The 18,077-nt window shown below is 47.8% G+C and overlaps 8 protein-coding genes across 8 annotated transcripts; 4 read left to right on the top strand and 4 right to left on the bottom strand.

Moving 5' to 3' along the window:
- Positions 1 to 101: 101 nt before the first annotated feature.
- FSUBG_6209 (proline iminopeptidase) lies at positions 102 to 974 on the top strand (the record flags this gene model as incomplete). Its single annotated transcript, XM_036684384.1, has 4 exons — positions 102 to 204; positions 252 to 536; positions 587 to 802; positions 859 to 974. The coding sequence occupies 4 exons, from the start codon at positions 102 to 104 to the stop codon at positions 972 to 974; spliced, it is 720 nt and encodes a 239-aa protein (XP_036538274.1).
- A 599-nt stretch (positions 975 to 1,573) lies between these two features.
- Positions 1,574 to 5,539, top strand: FSUBG_6208 (hydantoinase b oxoprolinase; the record flags this gene model as incomplete). Its single annotated transcript, XM_036684383.1, has 3 exons — positions 1,574 to 1,787; positions 1,841 to 5,064; positions 5,117 to 5,539. The coding sequence occupies 3 exons, from the start codon at positions 1,574 to 1,576 to the stop codon at positions 5,537 to 5,539; spliced, it is 3,861 nt and encodes a 1,286-aa protein (XP_036538273.1).
- Positions 5,540 to 6,179: 640 nt separating this feature from the next.
- FSUBG_6207 (uncharacterized protein) lies at positions 6,180 to 7,075 on the bottom strand (the record flags this gene model as incomplete). The annotated part of the gene is made up of 2 exons (XM_036684382.1): positions 6,180 to 6,732; positions 6,780 to 7,075. 2 exons carry the CDS (start codon positions 7,073 to 7,075, stop codon positions 6,180 to 6,182), a joined length of 849 nt encoding a protein of 282 aa, XP_036538272.1.
- Positions 7,076 to 7,444: 369 nt separating this feature from the next.
- FSUBG_6206 (amino acid aldolase or racemase) lies at positions 7,445 to 8,545 on the bottom strand (the record flags this gene model as incomplete). Its single annotated transcript, XM_036684381.1, has 1 exon — positions 7,445 to 8,545. One exon carries the CDS (start codon positions 8,543 to 8,545, stop codon positions 7,445 to 7,447), a length of 1,101 nt encoding a protein of 366 aa, XP_036538271.1.
- A 546-nt stretch (positions 8,546 to 9,091) lies between these two features.
- FSUBG_6205 (tartrate transporter) lies at positions 9,092 to 10,818 on the bottom strand (the record flags this gene model as incomplete). The annotated part of the gene is made up of 7 exons (XM_036684380.1): positions 9,092 to 9,404; positions 9,462 to 9,690; positions 9,743 to 10,124; positions 10,173 to 10,233; positions 10,279 to 10,504; positions 10,551 to 10,613; positions 10,665 to 10,818. 7 exons carry the CDS (start codon positions 10,816 to 10,818, stop codon positions 9,092 to 9,094), a joined length of 1,428 nt encoding a protein of 475 aa, XP_036538270.1.
- A 694-nt stretch (positions 10,819 to 11,512) lies between these two features.
- On the top strand, positions 11,513 to 12,575 carry FSUBG_6204 (triacylglycerol lipase; the record flags this gene model as incomplete). The annotated part of the gene is made up of 2 exons (XM_036684379.1): positions 11,513 to 12,026; positions 12,082 to 12,575. 2 exons carry the CDS (start codon positions 11,513 to 11,515, stop codon positions 12,573 to 12,575), a joined length of 1,008 nt encoding a protein of 335 aa, XP_036538269.1.
- Positions 12,576 to 13,408: 833 nt separating this feature from the next.
- FSUBG_6203 (uncharacterized protein) lies at positions 13,409 to 15,387 on the bottom strand (the record flags this gene model as incomplete). Its single annotated transcript, XM_036684378.1, has 4 exons — positions 13,409 to 13,609; positions 13,662 to 14,020; positions 14,065 to 14,192; positions 14,237 to 15,387. 4 exons carry the CDS (start codon positions 15,385 to 15,387, stop codon positions 13,409 to 13,411), a joined length of 1,839 nt encoding a protein of 612 aa, XP_036538268.1.
- Positions 15,388 to 16,337: 950 nt separating this feature from the next.
- FSUBG_6202 (GTP binding domain protein) lies at positions 16,338 to 17,778 on the top strand (the record flags this gene model as incomplete). The annotated part of the gene is made up of 3 exons (XM_036684377.1): positions 16,338 to 16,530; positions 16,616 to 17,695; positions 17,747 to 17,778. 3 exons carry the CDS (start codon positions 16,338 to 16,340, stop codon positions 17,776 to 17,778), a joined length of 1,305 nt encoding a protein of 434 aa, XP_036538267.1.
- Positions 17,779 to 18,077: the final 299 nt, after the last annotated feature.

Raw genomic sequence — 18,077 nt, 5'->3', positions numbered from 1 at the left:
CCATCCTCAGTAGCCTTGGATCGCTTATATCATCCTGACATTGAGCGGGGGGCATTTCTGCTGTCGTTGGAGAACTTGAATATTTCTCTAAAGCAGGTAAAATGGTTGAATATATCTCCGTCAATGGAGCACAGCTCGCTTACGAGCTGAGCGGACCCAAAGATGCGCCGCTAATGATTACTCTTCACGGCGGAAGAGGAATGGGTATGTTTTGCTAGTTTGGACTGGGAGTAGACGCCTAATAATAGCAGGTGATCATAGGTCCGACTACAAAGTATACAGCCATCTTAATGATAAGATCCGGGTGCTTTCCTTTGACTTTCGGGGCCATGGCCAAAGTTCCCGCACCAAACCTTACACTTTCAGACAGATCGTCGATGATATTGAAGGTGTGCGCCAACATTTCTCAGGACCCGATGAGAAGGTCATTATCTGCGGTGGAAGCTTCGGGGGCTTTCTGGCGCAGGAGTATGCCATCACGTATCCCTACAAAGTTTCACACTTGATTCTACGAGGGACTGCAGCCTCGCATCACCGTAGGTCTCATAACTGTTCAGTTCGATCACCTCTCCTGACAACGGCCTAGATGAAGAGGGCGCCGTAAAGACCCTCGAAACAAGAATCAGTAAAGTACCTAGCTTCTCAAAGGAAATGCTGCGAGACAAGGTCTTTGGCACTTATGATGACGACGAAGATTTCAGGCTGGTTCATTTCGCTATGATGCCTCTGTATCGAGAAGATTATCTTGCCAATGCTGGCTTGAGGTCTTGCCGTGATACGGTTTATGTCGCAGAGTCACACAGTAAGTCATATGCCCAGAAGTGTGCTATAGTATAGGATAGTACTGACTGTGGGAAGACGATCTTTATTCTGAGAAAGAAAAGTACTTTGATTACATCGACCAATTGGGTACAATTACGGCCAAGGCGTTGGTAATTGTTGGCGAACAAGACTGGATTTGTCCACCAGGTTAGTCTTCCCGTTGGCCTACTGGATACATATATGTTAACAAGCCCAGAAAACTCGAGGTTAATTGCTGATCGGATTGATAATGCGGAATTGCTCGTGGTTCCTGGAGCAAACCATAGCGTGCACGTGGAGAAAACAGACCTTGTGATTTCCAAGATCAGGCAGTTTTTAGAGTTATAAGTCTACCCCAATGAACTGAGCTCTGATTATCGATTATTTTGGGTTACCTAGATATTGCTTAGAGATGGAGTGATGAATAAACGTCTCCTTTCCGAATAGGCGTGCCTCGGCGATGCCCAGACTTTTGCCGCGTGCTGGGTACCATAGACTTTGCCGGTTTTGGCATGAAACAGTAGTAGCTATCAGCGTGACAAGGGACAGGCCAAACTGATCGGCGAAGGCCAGTTCGGAGTCGAGGCGATACCAGAAAACTTCCCCGATCAAGAAGAATATGTCGGGGCCATACCGATCGTCGCTGTAGATCCCACCCAATTGCGCCATCGCGTAAAAAGTGGGAGTGTCCAAGGCCAATGATTCAAAACCAGCATCAGATGGCATTATTTGCTCAGGTATGTAGCAAGTCGGAAAAAAGGTATTGGACATCATGGATGATATTCACGTTGCAATCGATAGGGGCGGCACCTTTTGCGATGTGATCGCTACAGGCGCTGATGGAAGCGATCCTTTCATCTTCAAGCTCTTATCAGAGGACCCATCCAACTATCCAGATGCGCCAGCTGAGGCAATTCGAAGAGTTTTAGAGAAGTATCAAGGAAAAGCCATTCCTGTCGGTGATAAGCTCGATGCTTCAAGAATTGGTACGTGAATTTAGTTGCCAGATTATTTCTTTCGTAGCTGATAAATATCGCAGCATCATGCCGTATCGGCACCACCGTTGCGACAAATGCTCTCCTCACGGGCAATGGCGAGAGGTTTGCTTTTGCAACTACCAAAGGGTTCAAGGACGTTTGCGTTATTGGAGACCAGTCTCGTCCTGAGTTATTCAACCTTGAGATACGCAAAGCAACCGCCCTCCACTCCAGTGTTATCGAGATTGATGAGAGGGTCACCATAGAAGACTATGATCTAAACCCTCACAAGCAAGAAAGAGTCAACATTGAGAACGATACGGACCTGGTTAAAACTACAAGCGGCGAGGTTATCCGGATTCTCAAGAAGCCCGATGAGCAAATCGTACGGCAACAGCTCGAGACCCTACTGGAACAAGGCTACACGTCGCTCGCAGTCTGCTTCATGCATGCTTATATCTATCCAGACCACGAGAATATGGTGGCCCAGATAGCAAACGAAATTGGTTTCCAATTCGTCGCCATCTCGTCTGAGACCAGCCGAGCGATCAACTTCCTCAGAAGGAGCAACTCTACTTGTTCAGAAGCTTACTTATACCCTATAATCAGACGATACATCGACAATTTCCATGCAGGCTTCCAGATCCCTCCTCAGAGGGTCGAGTTTATGTGTTCTGACGGTGGGCTCAAGCAGTCCAATAAGTTTCGAGGAAACGAAGCACTGTTGAGCGGACCAGCTGGCGGTGTTGTAGGTGCTGCGAAATGTTTCGACGCTGATGAGGGGACACCTCTTATTGGATTCGATATGGGTGGTACAAGCACTGATGTGTCGAGATATGACGGTAAATACGACTTTCTCCAACAGACATCCATCGCTGGGCGGACTATCAACCTATCCATGCTCAATATTGCAACTGTAGCTGCGGGGGGTGGATCAATCTTGTTTGCCCGCAATGGACTCTTATCCGTTGGCCCAGAGTCTGCTGGAGCGCACCCGGGGCCTTCATGCTACAGGAAGGGAGGTCCACTGACCGTTACCGATGCCAATCTGTTCCTCGGACGGCTTGTACTTTCATCGTTCCCCGCCATCTTTGGAGAGTCTGGAGATCAAGAGATAGACACAGAGATCGTGGCTCACAAGTTTGAGGAAATTACTCAAGACTTCAATCGACAGACGTCTCAGAATCTTACATGCGAGGAGGTCGCTTCAGGGTTCTTGAATATCGCCAATGAGACAATGAGTCGACCTATCCGCAATGCGACCGAGGCTAGAGGCTACGCTCCTGAGAGTCACGATCTCGTGAGCTTTGGTGGTGCAGGTGGCCAGCATGCATGTGCTATTGCCGATAAGCTTGGTATCAAACGCGTCATCATACACAAACTTTCATCACTACTCTCAGCTCATGGTATCGCGCATGCGGAGCTTCAGTGTGAGATGTTCGAGCCATTCGCATCCGAGCTCGATACAAAAGCCATGAACAGTGTTGAAAGCCTCTTGTTTAAGCTCAAAGGCAAGGTGGCGAAGGAGTTGGTGTCCCAAAATGCTTCAGAGGAAAGCTTGGTCTTCGACGAGGTACTTGTGTTGAAGTATTTTGGTACTGATACAAATCTTTCCATCTCCAAACCCGCTGATGGCGACTATGCTACTGCCTTTACAGCTCTTCATCTACGCGAATTTGCCTTTTCAATGAATAGGCCGATTATTATCGAATCTGTCAAGGTTCGCGGCTCAGGAACTACTGGTTCACCGAGTCATGAGACGTCAGCGTACAAAGAGATGGCTTCAAGTAGACGAAAGCTGCTCTCTGACAGTGCTGTGAGGCAAAGAGTATATATTGATGGCTCATGGCAGGAGACGAGTGTCTTCAAGCTGGGTGGTGTTCCTGAAGGTAGTCTCATCAACGGCCCAGCGATTATAATCGACGAGACACAGACAATACTTGTCGAACCTCTCTTCCAGGCACATATCCTAGTCAACTATGTTGTGCTGGAAAAAGTAGCTCCTGTAGAAGGATCACTCAAATATCCTGCTTCACGCATCTTATCTACACCGAATGACAGCCTAAGTCCCATTCAACTATCCGTGTTCGCCCATCGCTTTATGGCCATCGCCGAGCAAATGGGCAACACCCTCCAACGAACCTCTATCTCAAGCAGCATCAAAGAACGGCTCGACTTCTCCTGCGCCATCTTTTCCCCCGAGGGTAAACTTGTCGCCAACGCTCCCCATATCCCAATCCATCTCGGAAGCATGCAATTTGCTGTCCAAGCCCAGCACCGCCACTGGAGCGGAAAGCTTAAACCTGGCGATGTTCTTTTAACGAACCATCCTTCCTGGGGCGGAACCCACTTACCAGACTTGACAGTAGTGACACCTGTTTTCGTGGGAGAAGAGATAGCATTCTATGTTGCATCTCGTGGTCACCATACCGATATCGGCGGTATGGGTATTACGAGCATGATGCCCGAATCACGGTCTCTATGGGAGGAAGGTATAATAGTACCATCCATGAAGATCGTCAGCAGTGGCGAGTTCCTTGAAGGTGAAGTCAGGGCCGCGTTCGAGAAAGTCGGTACTTATCCCGGCTGTAGTGCTACACGCCGTATTCAAGACAACATTTCAGATCTCAAAGCACAGACATCAGCTAATCAGCGCGGTATAACTCTTCTTCAGAAGCTGTGCAACGAATACTCGTTAGAAGTGGTGCACGAGTACATGACGGGTATCCAAGATAATGCAGAGCTTGCAGTACGAGACTTCTTTAAGAAACTGGCTCATGAGCATCCGGGTCCTCTATCAGCGACAGATTACCTGGACGACGGTACTGTCATGAAAGTCAGGATCAATATTGACAAAGAAACAGGCAGTGCTGTATATGACTTTGCTGGCTCAGGTCCCCAGATGTGGGGGAATTATAACTGTCCGATTTCCATCACCCACTCGGCGATTATCTACAGTATCAGATGCTTGGTCAATCTTGAAATCCCCCTCAATGAGGGCTGCTTAGCGCCATGCGACATTCGTGTGCCCGTGGGCTCTATCCTCAGTCCCACTCCGACTGTGGCCATTTGTGGCTCAACACTAGCAAGTCAACGAGTAATCGACCTAGTGCTGCGTGCTTTCGGTCGCTTTGGCGCAAGTCAGGGCTGTGCAAATGCTTTGGGTTGGGGCATGGGGGGCAAGAATCCAGTGACGGGCAAGATTGAACCAGGATGGAATTATGGAGAGTCGATTGGTGGAGGCGTCGGTGCTGGTGAAGGCTACGACGGCGCGAGCGGCGTGCACGTAAGTTGTGCTTTATCCCATCGGCGTTCATTCACTCACTCACCATTTTTAGGTCCATTCTACCAACACCCGTCAAACCGACAGTGAGGTGATAGAAAAGCGCACTGCCGTCCTGGTACGTAGATATGGCATCCGAGAGGGCAGCGGCGGTATAGGGCGGTGGCGTGGTGGTGATGGCATCGTTCGTGAGATCGAAGCGCGCACGAGTCTCAAGTTCAGTATCCTGAGTGATCGACGTGTGTACAGACCCTACGGAATGGCTGGGGGCCATGGGGGCCAAAGGGGCGAGAACCTTGCTTTCAAGTTCAATGAGCAGCATGAGATGGAAGCAATCAATCTAGGTGGTAAGGCGGTTATACATCTTGAGCCTGGAGAGTATATCCGAATCAATACGCCGGGAGGAGGCGGCTATGGACCGCCGACTGATGATGAGGTTGATTTTAGCACCGATGACTTTCATAAGGCTTTTGTCTAATGGATGATTAATTAATCCTCTTAACACGAGATTACAGCCCTTACATTAGTATTATATATATATATATTTTTTTTTTTTAATTTTTAATATTTCCATAAGTGCCGTAATTGGCTAGTGACGCTGCCAGAATGAGAGGATGGGGTCGATCATGTGAGTAGCACCTTTGTTTGCTCGCTTCAACTGCCGCCAAAGCATATTTGCAATATATTATGTAATTGAAGCTCAACAATGTGCAGGCGCTTAGTACTCGAACCAGTATGATAATTCAAATCTCTGAGGTGCCAATCAACAGAACTCAAAGTGAACATACTATAGACTATCCAATCACCTTTGCTACGCAAGCGCCCGGAATTTCGGATAACTCATAAGCGAGCGCTTCACAGCCCCAGCCAGGTCAAATGATATGACTTGGAAAAATTGGACGGTGTCTCCGCAATATCACAATCAACAGAGACCGCTATGTTATCTTGCGCATACAATAAGTCAAGCCCTGATCAACGTTCTGTTCTTCGGCGGTCGCGTATACTAGTTAAGCCGGCCGGCGAGTGAGGAGGTTTGCTCCAGATTGAATAATGCAGGATGTGCTGTTGGCATAATAATAAAGAATTTCAACGCTTGAATTATCTAATATTACCCTGCTTCACTTATACCGAGCATGGCTTACGCTATCCGATGGTAGCTCCGCCGGGATCATAGCCTCGTGACTATCAAGCTCCCATGGGTGCAGTTGCGGCTGCATCTGAGGTTCCTTCGCCTCTTCTTCCCTAGCTGCAGCAGCAATATTTGCCTGCTTAGCCCTCCTCGCCCGGAGCACAAACCAACCCAATGCAGCAAATCCAACAAGAGCTGCAACTCCAACGCCAGCACCAATGCCTGCCTTGGCTCCGGTGCTCAATCCCCCAGTATCCGATGAGGAATCACTCGAAGACGTCTCGGTCGAAGAAGCAATTGTTTCAGTTGCAGTACCCGTCGCAGAAGTCCTTGCTCCAGTGGTGGTGGTCGCAAAGTCCGAAGAATGCCATCGGATAGGAATACCAATAGCATTAGCCGCAGCGCCGCTAACAGTAGTCCTCTTCCAATCTCCTCCAACAACTGACTCGGAAACTATCACCTCGACTGTGCGTGGAATCGCGATGGTGCAAAGATCAGTGCTGTACCAAGGCCAACCCGTCTCTTTTTGACAACTAAACGAACTGCATCACCGTCAGCACGCCCTTTCAACAGCCATTGGCCTTCCTACCTTGGACAACACGTCGCTCTCGTTTCGCCGCCGACAGTCGAACTACATGCCACTTCATATCCGCTGGGACATACACCAGGGGAGTAATAAAACGTCGAACCGAGCTCCAAGCTGCTAGGGAAGCAGTTGGCGTCGCTCCCCGAGGGACCCAGCTGCATGTAGGTACACGCGCTGGGCGCACCGGTGCCGCCTACTAGACATGTGAGTTCATCGCCTGTGTATCTATACTTGTAGTACTGAAAGCATGACTTGGCGGGTGTGAAGGTTGTTGTGAGAGCTGGAACTTGTGTTGTCATGGCTGCTGACGGTGACGCGCAAGTACGTGATCGACTCGAGTGGGGATGACAAAGGGAGAAAGGAATTTGGCGATGGATGCCCCTTGCGACGAAAAATAAAATGACACCTGATCCTGGGACCAACGAGGCGTTGTTGGACAGGGATGATTATTGGGTGAGATGCAGGTCGGGTTTCAACCAACATCGTTTGACTAACTGAATCAGACCCTTGTCGGGCGGTTAAAAAGCGAATCAGGTGAACTTCGGGTAATCACAAGAAGTCGATTCTCCTACAGATGCCTGGGTTTTTATCACTGGTTAATTTTTTCATAAAACCCAGAGAGCCAATTCTGCAACATTACATTTATTTGTCTTGCCTAGCTAATTGTCTTATTGGACCTTTCCTCTCGAGTCAACCGGCCATATCTCCTCAATAACCGCATTCCGATAAGCATAGTAAAAGTCATGAAGATTGACAGTTGGGTCAATATGACTTGGAATCATCTCAACTCTATCGCCGACATCAAGCGCCGGTGTATCATCCTCCCACGTCAAAGCTCCATGCTCATCGCCCAATTGGAAGTAACTGTATCTTTGATCCTTGCACTCAGCCAGACCACTATCCGTCGTCAGAGACTTGAGGCCAGTGTCGATTGTGACCTGTCGTTCTCCTTGCTTGCTCACTACAGTTGCGAGAAAGGATAGACTGTGAGAGTAGTATGTTCCAATGGCGTTGCGGTAGTCGGTGTCCATGAAGATGAATGAACCAGGCTGCAGTTCTGTCACGCCGGGTACCGTTGCGCAAAAGTCCGCTGTGCCTGTTCCACCTGTTGTCACGACTTCGATGTTGAAGCCCTCGTTTTTGAGTGCTTGGGCAGTATCAGTGAGAATTTTCATTGACTCGAGGCACTGCTTCTTTCGGTCCTCAAAGTCAGGAAGATGTTGAAGATGACCTTCATAGCCTTGAATTCCAATGAGTCGCATGTGTTTAAGAGTGCTGATATGTTTCGCTAGAGGAATAGCTCCTTCGGGTTGAGTCCCTGTGCGGTGCAGGCCGACATCCAAGTCTATCAAGACAGAAATGGGATCCTCAATACCCGACTTTTCCAGTGCGTCGTTGATGGCTGTCGCAGCTCTTTGGTCGTCCACCACAATTCTAATCTCCCGATGCTTTCTGAACAACTCGACCAGTCTCTTGACCTTGGCTGGTCCAACAATCTCACAAGTGATGAGAAGGTCCGTGAAGCCAGCAGCAGCGATTGCTTCAGCCTCACTCAGCTTCGCGACACACCCGCCCTTTGCCCCAGCAGCGACGAGCTTCTTAGCCACAATGGCACTCTTGCTCGTCTTGAGATGGGGCCGAATGTTGCGTCCAGTTGGAAGTAGTCGGTCCATGAGTTTCTTGATGTTGGCCTCCATGACATCGAGGTCGACGATCATGGAGGGCGTGTCGAGCGAGTCGAGGCTGTCGCCTACTTTGGGAGAATACATGATGGGGGTGAAGTTGATCGAAATGGTACATACAGACGGACAAAGAATATGGGTAACTGGCGTAACACTTGGGATATTTCTCGGCTTCAATTCTGGCCTCCTTACTTTATCGTTATCTCCAAGGCCAGGATCGTCAGTTGGAGGTAACGTAGTAACAATACAGATACAACACAGTGCGTTATTTTCCCCCGCTTCTCGCAAAGCCGCTGCGGGGTGCTGATCTTGCCTCTTTGCAGCCTAATTCCGCTAACCCTCCCTCGACGAGCAAGAAAGCATCAGGCGTCGATACAGGCTAGGGGAGGAGAGAAAACACAAAACCTTAACCCTAAGCAATAAAAATATTTAGGTAAATTTAGCCTAAGTTTAGGGGATTTAATAAGTTTATTTTACTAGATTAAGGTCCGGTGTTTTCTTGCTCCCTGAGGACAGGCTAATAGGGTATCAAAATAAACTCAGCAAAAATTATCCGAAACTTATCCTAAGTTACCTAAGTCTTTTTATCACTGATAATCGAGGCCCCAAGCTTTCTTTGCTCTCCTAGACTCCTCACAGGAACCAACGAAACTCGGGCACGGCTGGCCCGTCGCGCAGACGCTTCGTCGGGACATCAGCAGCTGTCGTCTTCCTCCCCGCTTTACGATTCCTTCGCATGTTATCAAATACCATATATCCACCAAGAAGACCCGCAATGAGGCATCCACATGCGCCGAAACAAGCAGTCGTGATAAGAGCTGTGGGGTACTTGGGCTTTTCGTTCTCGCGGAAGATGTTGCTCGATACGAGACCCATGAGATTGGCGAGAGGGACGCCAACTGAGGTGAGGACTACGCGACGGCCCTCATTCGCAATATTGTTATTACTGGAGAGATACGTATTAGGGCGGAAGAAAAAAATGATTGTAGAGGTTACAACTTACTACCATGTTGATAAGAGCACGGAGGGGGCTGATGTACCCCAGACCATCATGAAGCATGCATAGTATGCTAATTGTAATTGAGCTTGCACGTCTGAGATGGCGGCGTAGATGATGAAGCCGATGAATGTGAGGGCGAAACCGAGCATGATGAAAGGGAAGCGAATGCGTAGAAAGTCGGAGCTGAAGGCCAAGATGAGAAGCATCACAGCACCACCAACATTCGGTGCGACTAAAGTATCTCATCAGCACAATCCTGTCGACTCAATACATTAATTACTTACCAGTGTAAAGATTCGTCTTGACAGGTCCATATCCCAATCGCTGGATAATCTGAGGCATAAACAGCGCAACCGATTGAATCGGCACACCAAGACAAATCTCAATCAACAAAAAGCAATACGTCGTCGGATACGTAAAGATCTTAATCGAATCCTTGAAATTGAACTTTTCCTGTACAACAGACGAAGAATCAACTTGCATGCGATGAAAAGCCAGTGCTTTTTCTTCTTCGCAGAGAAACTTGGCTTGCGCTGCGCTGCGAGGGAGGTACCAGAATGCAAAGATTGAGAAGAGCACGGAGGCTGAGCCTTCAATGATGAAGAGATATCGCCAGACGAAGATTTTGGAGTCGATCTGGAAGACGCCAAATGATAAAAGACCGCTCTGTTGTCGTCAGCCAAAGACCTCTCATTCAGAGGCGAGGGAACGTACAAAAGCATTCGCGATGTTAGACGCAGCATAGAATACCGCCAAACGACGCGCAAGTTCACCTCTCCGATAAAACGTAGTCAAATAATAAATCACCAACGGAAAGAACCCCGACTCCGCCATGCCAAGAAAGAACCGCAGCGCAAACATGCCACCAAAGTTCTGCGTGCAAGCAGCAAGCAAAGTCATGGATCCAAAAGTAAACATGAGAATTGGTAGGACACGCGCAGGACCGTATTTCTTGCCGATTATGGCGGTGGGAGGAGCGAAGATGACGTAGGGCACGAAGAAGATTGATACGAGGAGGTTGTATTGGTTTGGCTTGAAGTTGAGATCTGTCGTTGTTAGTTTGGGGATATGATAGAGAGTCTGGGGACGGACCGTCGCTGAGACCGACGGTTTGGGCGTTGCCTAGGTTGCCTTTGTCTAAGGCGTTGAAGAGGTCTGTAGATGATCGGTCAGATGAGTTGGTGAATAGTAAAGGTAAAGGCTTACACATGATGGCTAGAACGGGCATCAAGCGGACGTCAAACTTGCGACACAGTTGACGTTCGGCAATATGGTCGACTTCAAGAACTGTCTCCTCTCCAGTGCCTTCGGCGTAGGTGTCGTCGATGATGCCATCGTCTTTATGATCTTTGGCGTCCATGGCGATTAATTGTTTGTGAATCAGCGACCCAAAATGGCTGCCCCTTGTGTGAATTATTGTTGAAAAGACTTGAGATGATCAAAAGCAAAAGGCAGCTTCAAGACCGTTGTTATACCTCGTATCTCACTTCTTATCTCAACCTGGCATAAGACTGGACATGCGGGGGAGACAAGATACAGGCTGCAAGGGCTTAGATTCGGTGGTTACATACTCAAAGCACCTATCAAGATAGCAATACCCTGCAATCGTCATTGCAGCTGACTCGAAACACAGTGTCACCAGCCTAGGGGAGGAAAGAAAACACAGGCCCCTGACCATAAGTTAAGTAATAAAAATATTTAGGTATAGCCTAAGTTTAGGGTGCCCTTTACTAAGTTTATTTTGACACCCTATATCAAGGTCCGGTGTTTTCTTGCTCCCCGAGGCCAGCATAAGCGTAGGTTACCATCTCACAAGAGGTTGGTGCTCCCTTCATGTAACGTAGAGCGACGATCTCAACCCAGTGCAAATTGTAACTAAAGACTGTGGAGGTTCCACCGGATGCCCGATTTCGGAAACCCGCTCAAAAGGGCCGGCGCGAAATAAACCTCCGAAGTTTTAAGACACCATCGTCACTCACAGCAGCCATCAGCGTATCTTCAGATCATCGATTCAACCACAAATTCTTCTGTACGTTACGGCACAATTTTGCAACATGAGCAACCAACCACCTTATCCTCTGCACGAATCAGTCCTTGATCGGATTGACCCTGAATATGCAGCATTCTACAACAAACACATCATCGATAAGCAACAAGTGCACCTGCAACCAGTAGAAGCATCACGAAGCAGTGGTATCCTCATCCCCGGTAGTGGTCCCTTACAAACCGTCGCAAGCACCGTCGACTACGCCATCAAACGTAAAGAGAGTAAAGGGCCTGATGTCAAGGTTCGGTGCTTCACTCCAATAGGCGACAAGCCAGAGTATGGATGGCCTGTGTGTGTTTATTACCACGGTGGCGGTTGGGTTCTCGGCACAATAGACACTGAGAATGTCATTGCGTCGCATCTCTGTGCGAGGGGCAGATGTGTCGTCGTGGCTGTCGATTACAGACTGGCACCTGAGAATCCGTTCCCTGCGGCAGTCCATGATTCATGGGAAGCTGTTCTTTGGGTCTTGGGCGAGGGCAAGGATACTCTGAGCCTGGATACATCAAAAATGGCAACAGGTGGGTTAGAATACAACAAGATATGTGCGAGTTGGTCCTAACATTGAACTTTTAGGCGGCTCTTCTGCTGGCGCTAATTTGGCTGCTATAATGTGCCAACGAGCTGCTGATCGAGGATCCCCCAAATTCTCCCTCCAGCTTCTTTCCGTCCCTGTGATGGACAACACCGCCGATACAAACAACAACGTCTCATGGAAAGAAAACCAACACTCCCCTGCCCTTCCAGCCCCGAAAATGCTCTGGTACAGAAACCACTACCTTCCAAACAAAGAAGACTGGGCGCATCCGGAAGCTAGTCCAATCTTTTGGAAGGGGGACTTCTCAAAGCTACCGCCTGCTTGTTTTGTCGTCGGTGAACTCGATGTACTCAGGTCGGAGGGCGAGCAGTTTGCGAAGAAGTTGCAAGACGCTGGTGTCAAGGCAGAGCTGAATGTCATGACGGGCCAACCTCATCCGTTTATTGCGATGGATGCTGTTCTTGAAGCTGGGTCAAAAGCTATCACGCTGTTCTGTGATGCTTTGTACAAGACCATGTATGAGAAGTGGTGAATAGAATAGACGAATTAGCGAACTGCCCGAGGCGAAGGGTTCGATGCGAGATAGCTTAATTAGAGTGTCTAATCTGTTTTCTTCTTTTTCTCGTTGAGCCTGCCATGGCGACAGTGAGAAATATAGCGCTTGCAGCCAGGAAGAATGCCGTGTTGAAGTTGTCTCTGATGTTGAGAAAGACCAACGCGCCACCGAGCGACAGCAGGAAGAACATTATATGGCACCGAACGGGGGTTTCAGGTATGCCTGCTTGTGAATCAAGAGGCGATCCTGGGATTGGTTCCATAGTTGCTGGTGGTGTTATCGGAAGTTAGATAAATGGATTGTCGTTTTGGAAAGCAATGATAACGCGTTAATTTGTTTTTTTCATCGCAATGTTATATGTAGAAAAGGACTCTTGGAACGACAACGGAGGGGTGAAGTACAGTAGTCTCTAATTTATGTCGCTGCAGAGACCAGAGTTTCGGTGAGGAATTTATTTAACTTTTGATCTCAACTCGTCATCAAAGACAGCCATGAAGTTAAATTACGGCAACATGATAAGGTTCAAGTTAGGAGCTACATGGCCTGTTGGCAGTTGAAACTTGTGGCTGAGTGTAACAAGTATAATGTCCAGATGTGTTGATTGGCGTTTCGCTGTATGTGAGGCTAATAAAGCCTCTTTTGACCTCTCAACCTTGTCACAGAGACTTGTAGCTAAAGAGGCTATAGTGATAAAATATAAGTCGATTGACTTTTGGAACTTAAATTTATTAAAGTATGAACTGCTGTGTGGGGTGTTATGAACTTAACCTCATCTCAACCTCCGGTCTTGTGAGGCGGTGTACTCTAGATTACAGCAGGCAGCTAATAACAACCCCATTCTCACGAGGTGGCCGACGCCCTTTAGTTATCTCCCACCAATCCTCGACCGCCTGGCGGGTGTTTTTATCAGAACAGTGCATTTTGTACTTGAGTCTGCTACTGTCCCTCCCCTCATTATCAGTAAAGACAACAAGGTAATCAGTCTTACTAAAGGGGTCAAGGGTTGCCGCCTGAAACGATATTAGTGCTAAGAATATTGCTGCAGTATCACTCAGGGCTTACATGTATACTGATCTTATTTCCCAGCTTCTTCTGACTTTTCAGAAACCGATTTAGACTTGGGTAGTGACCCTGAAGGTCATGTGTCCAGCCGAGGTGGCCATTTTCAGCACCGTACGAAACAAGAAAGGAGCTACCGCATCCAAAGGACACAGCTGTGATCGAATAGTTGTCCTTTTTGATACTCTTCATTGTTCTAGTGAATTTGGGCGAACAGCTGTAGGCACGGAACTCGTTCCAGCCGGTGTAGTAACGTTCGCCAGGGCCGAGTGCACATAGTTTGACGGCATTGAGGCCATACGACTTTATATCCTTGGCCAGCGTCGGATAGTATCGTTCAAAGCTCATAGACCATCCTTCTGCTGTTAGCTATTTTCTAATATTGCCGGACTTGTCGATTTCTTACTCCAGTCATTATTTTCGTAACGAGCAATCCACACTGTCCTTTGATCGCCTACAGCACTTAAGCAACCCAGCTCCATTCGCTTCCCGTTTTGCAACTCCAGGAGCTCCACCTCGTTGCTTTGAATCGTGCTGTTAGATAGTTCCTCGTCCGGTATGACTTTGATAAGGCTTACCATCTCCAGCAAAGAGGGCTTTGCAAAATGTAGAATGACTTGCTTATAGACACAGATACCTCTATCTTGCTGGCAGGTATGCCTCCTTCCTCCTTCGATGGACGCTGGCCAGGTCGCTCCGTATTAGCTTCTTGAGTATTGGTTGATGGCTTGACGCTCGAATTTCTTTCTCGTTGGAGCTTTTGCTGGTTTTCTAAATCGAGCCTCTGATTCTTCAACCTTATCTCGTCCTTTCTCATCAGCCTGAAGTTCATTTCGTACTCATTCTGGACCTCTCTTATCTCTTTAGTCATCTCTGCAACACGCAAATCTCGTTTAGCGATTAGGTTTTCCATAGTCATCCTTAAAGCTCTGGCACTTTCTTCAGCCCTCTTTATCAAAACGGAGTACCTATCACTCTCTTCTTGTAGAGCCTCCTCTGTGTCAATATCTTGTTTTTCTTTTGCTGCTTTTATTTGAGTAAGGAGCTCTTGGCGTTCTAGTGTCAATTTCTGTCGCTCTTTGAGAAGTTCACTTTTAAGCCCTTGGCCGGCCGAAGTCTCGTCGAGACTTTTTCCTTCATCAACCATCTGTTTCTGCAGATCAGTAGCTATCGGTGCGTTGTGGCCGGCTAACGAGAGGACTATCTCTCTAGCAGATTCCGCCGTGTTGTTGTATCGGTGTATTGAACTGCCTTTTGAAAGCATCCAGCCCCAGAATTCCGGGGTGTCTTTGAGTTCTTGCTCTCGCTTGGTAGCTTTCTCTGCAGGCACTATATCCCACATAGTGCTTGCCAAAACCACCTTTTTCAGCGCATCTTCGCCACACAGCTCTTTGAATGTGACCAAGTTCTTTTTAGCTGAGCCTTGCATGCGAACATCACTGATTCGGTGGAGATAGATTATACCATGAAGACGGATTTCATGCTTGTAAGAATCTGTGAGCCAAGCAGCAATCTCGCTAAGGACTTCGGTGTCACTTCTCCCGGTGTCATCGAAGCCAGGCGTGTCAATGAGATATACAGTAAAGTCGGATGTTACCTCGTAAGGATAGACGTCGACGATAGATGTGCCTGACATGCATGAGTGAGATTTCTCTAGGATAGGAAAAGGTTGCCAGTTGACCAACATGATATCATCTCGTGACCGATTGTAGCAGACTTGTCGGTACATTTTGTTATAAACGAGCTCTTTCCTGAGCCAGTTATGCCCATCAAGGCGATAAATGCGTCATTCGGGCTTGGAAAGTTAGCAGCACAATCTTGAAGACATTCACCCGATGACCTTCTCACCGTGGGGCATGACCGCTACGGAAGCTCTTAGATACAGGATTCAACAACCCCGCTGCCACTGGACTGGGCATATTGTCCGTGCCTGTCATGCCAGGCGTTTAAATGTCTCTTAAATGTCTCTGTAAAGTGCCGAAGGAATTGCTGCCGGACTGTGTAATTTGCTCAAGACTGATTTGGGCCGCAGGCTTGGAGACCGAACAGGATATTTAAGTATCGCAATATCTCTCGAGGCCTTTTTGACAGAGTCTGCCGCGGGACATCTTTGCTTATATGCATAGCCGTACCGCTATTGGGTTATCGACTGCCAAGAAGGGGGCCACAAATGCCTGCGCCTTGTCAGCATTGGGCTTCCCTGCAGCCGACTTATGCAGCCGACTTTCCTTGGTTAGCACCGACCGCAAAAAGGCTTCACAAGATTTGTAAAGACGTATGTTTAACAATACAAGTACCAGGAAAACAATTGAATTATTGCAATTTATCGAGACGTAGAGCCTAATTTGCTACTGTCATACTTTTAGGCATGTCTTGCAATTGATTTCCGCTTCATGGCAGAAAATCGCCCAGTGCTAGCTAGCCACTCTAGGCTTGTGACTGACGTGCATATGCACACTTCCTTGGTTGAATCACATGCTGCACAGCCATGGACAACACCCCCTCAACGATTGACTCATCACCAAGGCACTCTCTAGGCATTCTTAACCAGGGCTGTACCATGACGGGGCTCGATTGAGCCTTCATTGTGGCTACGATCTTGCACATCCCTTTGTCTCTATCGAGGACTTCAACTCTCAGCTCCTAATCATCTAGAGATTGACTATAGAAATGTCCGACATGGGTAAATACAACCTTGGTGCTGAGGCACTGGTCGATCAAGCCGAATCCTTCAAGACATTTCTTGGTCTCAACCAGCCGGAACCGGGAGACAAGTTCTTCCTTGTTATGGGTCTGACAGGAGCTGGCAAAAGTACATTCGTCTCAAACTGCACAGGTCATGACGTGACTATAGGCCATGGGCTGTATTCATGTAAGTGATAAACTTGGTCGCTATTCATCGCTTGTAACGTCGCAAACTCAGGCTCCATCTAATATGATATTTTGCTAATTAATAGGTACTAACTCTGTTGGTGCTTTCCAGTATACCAGACGTGGTCAACGTATCTTCCTTATAGATACCCCCGGGTTTAACGACACCAGCCGCTCTGATATCGAAACGCTGGAGGTATTGGCAACCTATCTCAGTGCGTCACATGCAAATGGGGTGCGGATTCACGGTATCATAACGTTATATCCTATCACGAATAACCGTATGGCTGGATCAAATTTGAGAAGCTTGAGAATCCTGAAAGAGATTTGTGGATTCGCTTCCTATAGCAATCTCGCCATCGTTACAACTCTGTGGCCCGAGTCTCCAGATTCTAAGAACAGGAGGATTCTTGAAGACCGAGAACTTGAGCTGATGACAAACCCTGACTTTTTCAGTGACCTTGTCAGTCAAGGAGCAAGAATGTTTCGAGATTACAACGAAAATCATAGCCCCGCAAACGCAGAACAGCGTATTATCGATACTCTACTAAGGCAACTGGATCACGGCAAACATGCTGTACTTCAATTACAGCGAGAGGTTGTGGACGAAGGAAAGAGTCTTGGGGAAACCACAGCAGGAATAGCAGCCTCCGAACACCTAAATCAAACTTGCCGAAAACATGAGAATCAGCTAAGAATACTGGATGCCGAGATGGAGAAAACATCTTCGAGCTCAGAACAGGAGTATTCTCTTCAACTGCAAGAGCTGAAGGCTGAAGTGGATAGAGAGATCGAGAAAACGAAGCGCGGCCGTCAGGCTTTGGTCAAGACGATGATAGATCTACACGAAGCCGAGACAAAAGCACTGAAGCAGCGAGTTTCCAACCTTCAAAGCCAATACGAAACTGAAGTGCAAAATAAGGAGATGATTTTACGGGACGTGCAAGAGTCTTGCGCTGCCCTTCAGAAGGAGATAGCTCGCCTGGCAAATAGTCCGCGACAACAACAAATCGTTGCACGCCAGACAAAAAGTCACCAGAAGGCTCTATCAAAGGCCCAAAAGGATGCCGAGAAGATTCGCAGAGACCGCCAGAAGGTTCAAGGGTACACGAAAGAGATCGTTGGTGGTGTCATGAATGGGATTGCTGCAGGTGCAGTTGCTAGCGGTAAGTCAACGCATAGTTTAGAATGTGCCTGATTCTGACCATATGTTATAGTTATGGGTGGCCTTATGTGTATCGTGATGTAATTATGTCTATCCGGGGTAAAATGGCTTGTGGATGGAAGAATGTTGTGGAATTAAGCTGTTTGTTTACCTGCCCAATAGCCATGAGTAGTATCAGTGACCAGTTGGCAAGCAGCCTCACTGCTAGTGCGATGTCCTGGGCTAGGCGGTAATAATATTCCGACCATTCCTTCATATTCCTTGTCTCTAAGCCAAATTGAAGAATGAACAGAATTCAATACCCCATTGTCTAGAAAGTGCAGTATGTGGTAAAGGATAAGTCATTTGGTTAAGCCCCGGGTCATTCATAGCTAATGGTATAA

Source organism: Fusarium subglutinans (assembly GCF_013396075.1).
Source record: "Fusarium subglutinans strain NRRL 66333 chromosome Unknown NRRL66333_c0000063, whole genome shotgun sequence".
NCBI lineage: Eukaryota > Fungi > Ascomycota > Sordariomycetes > Hypocreales > Nectriaceae > Fusarium > Fusarium subglutinans.
This window is presented reverse-complemented; position numbering and strand designations above follow the sequence as displayed.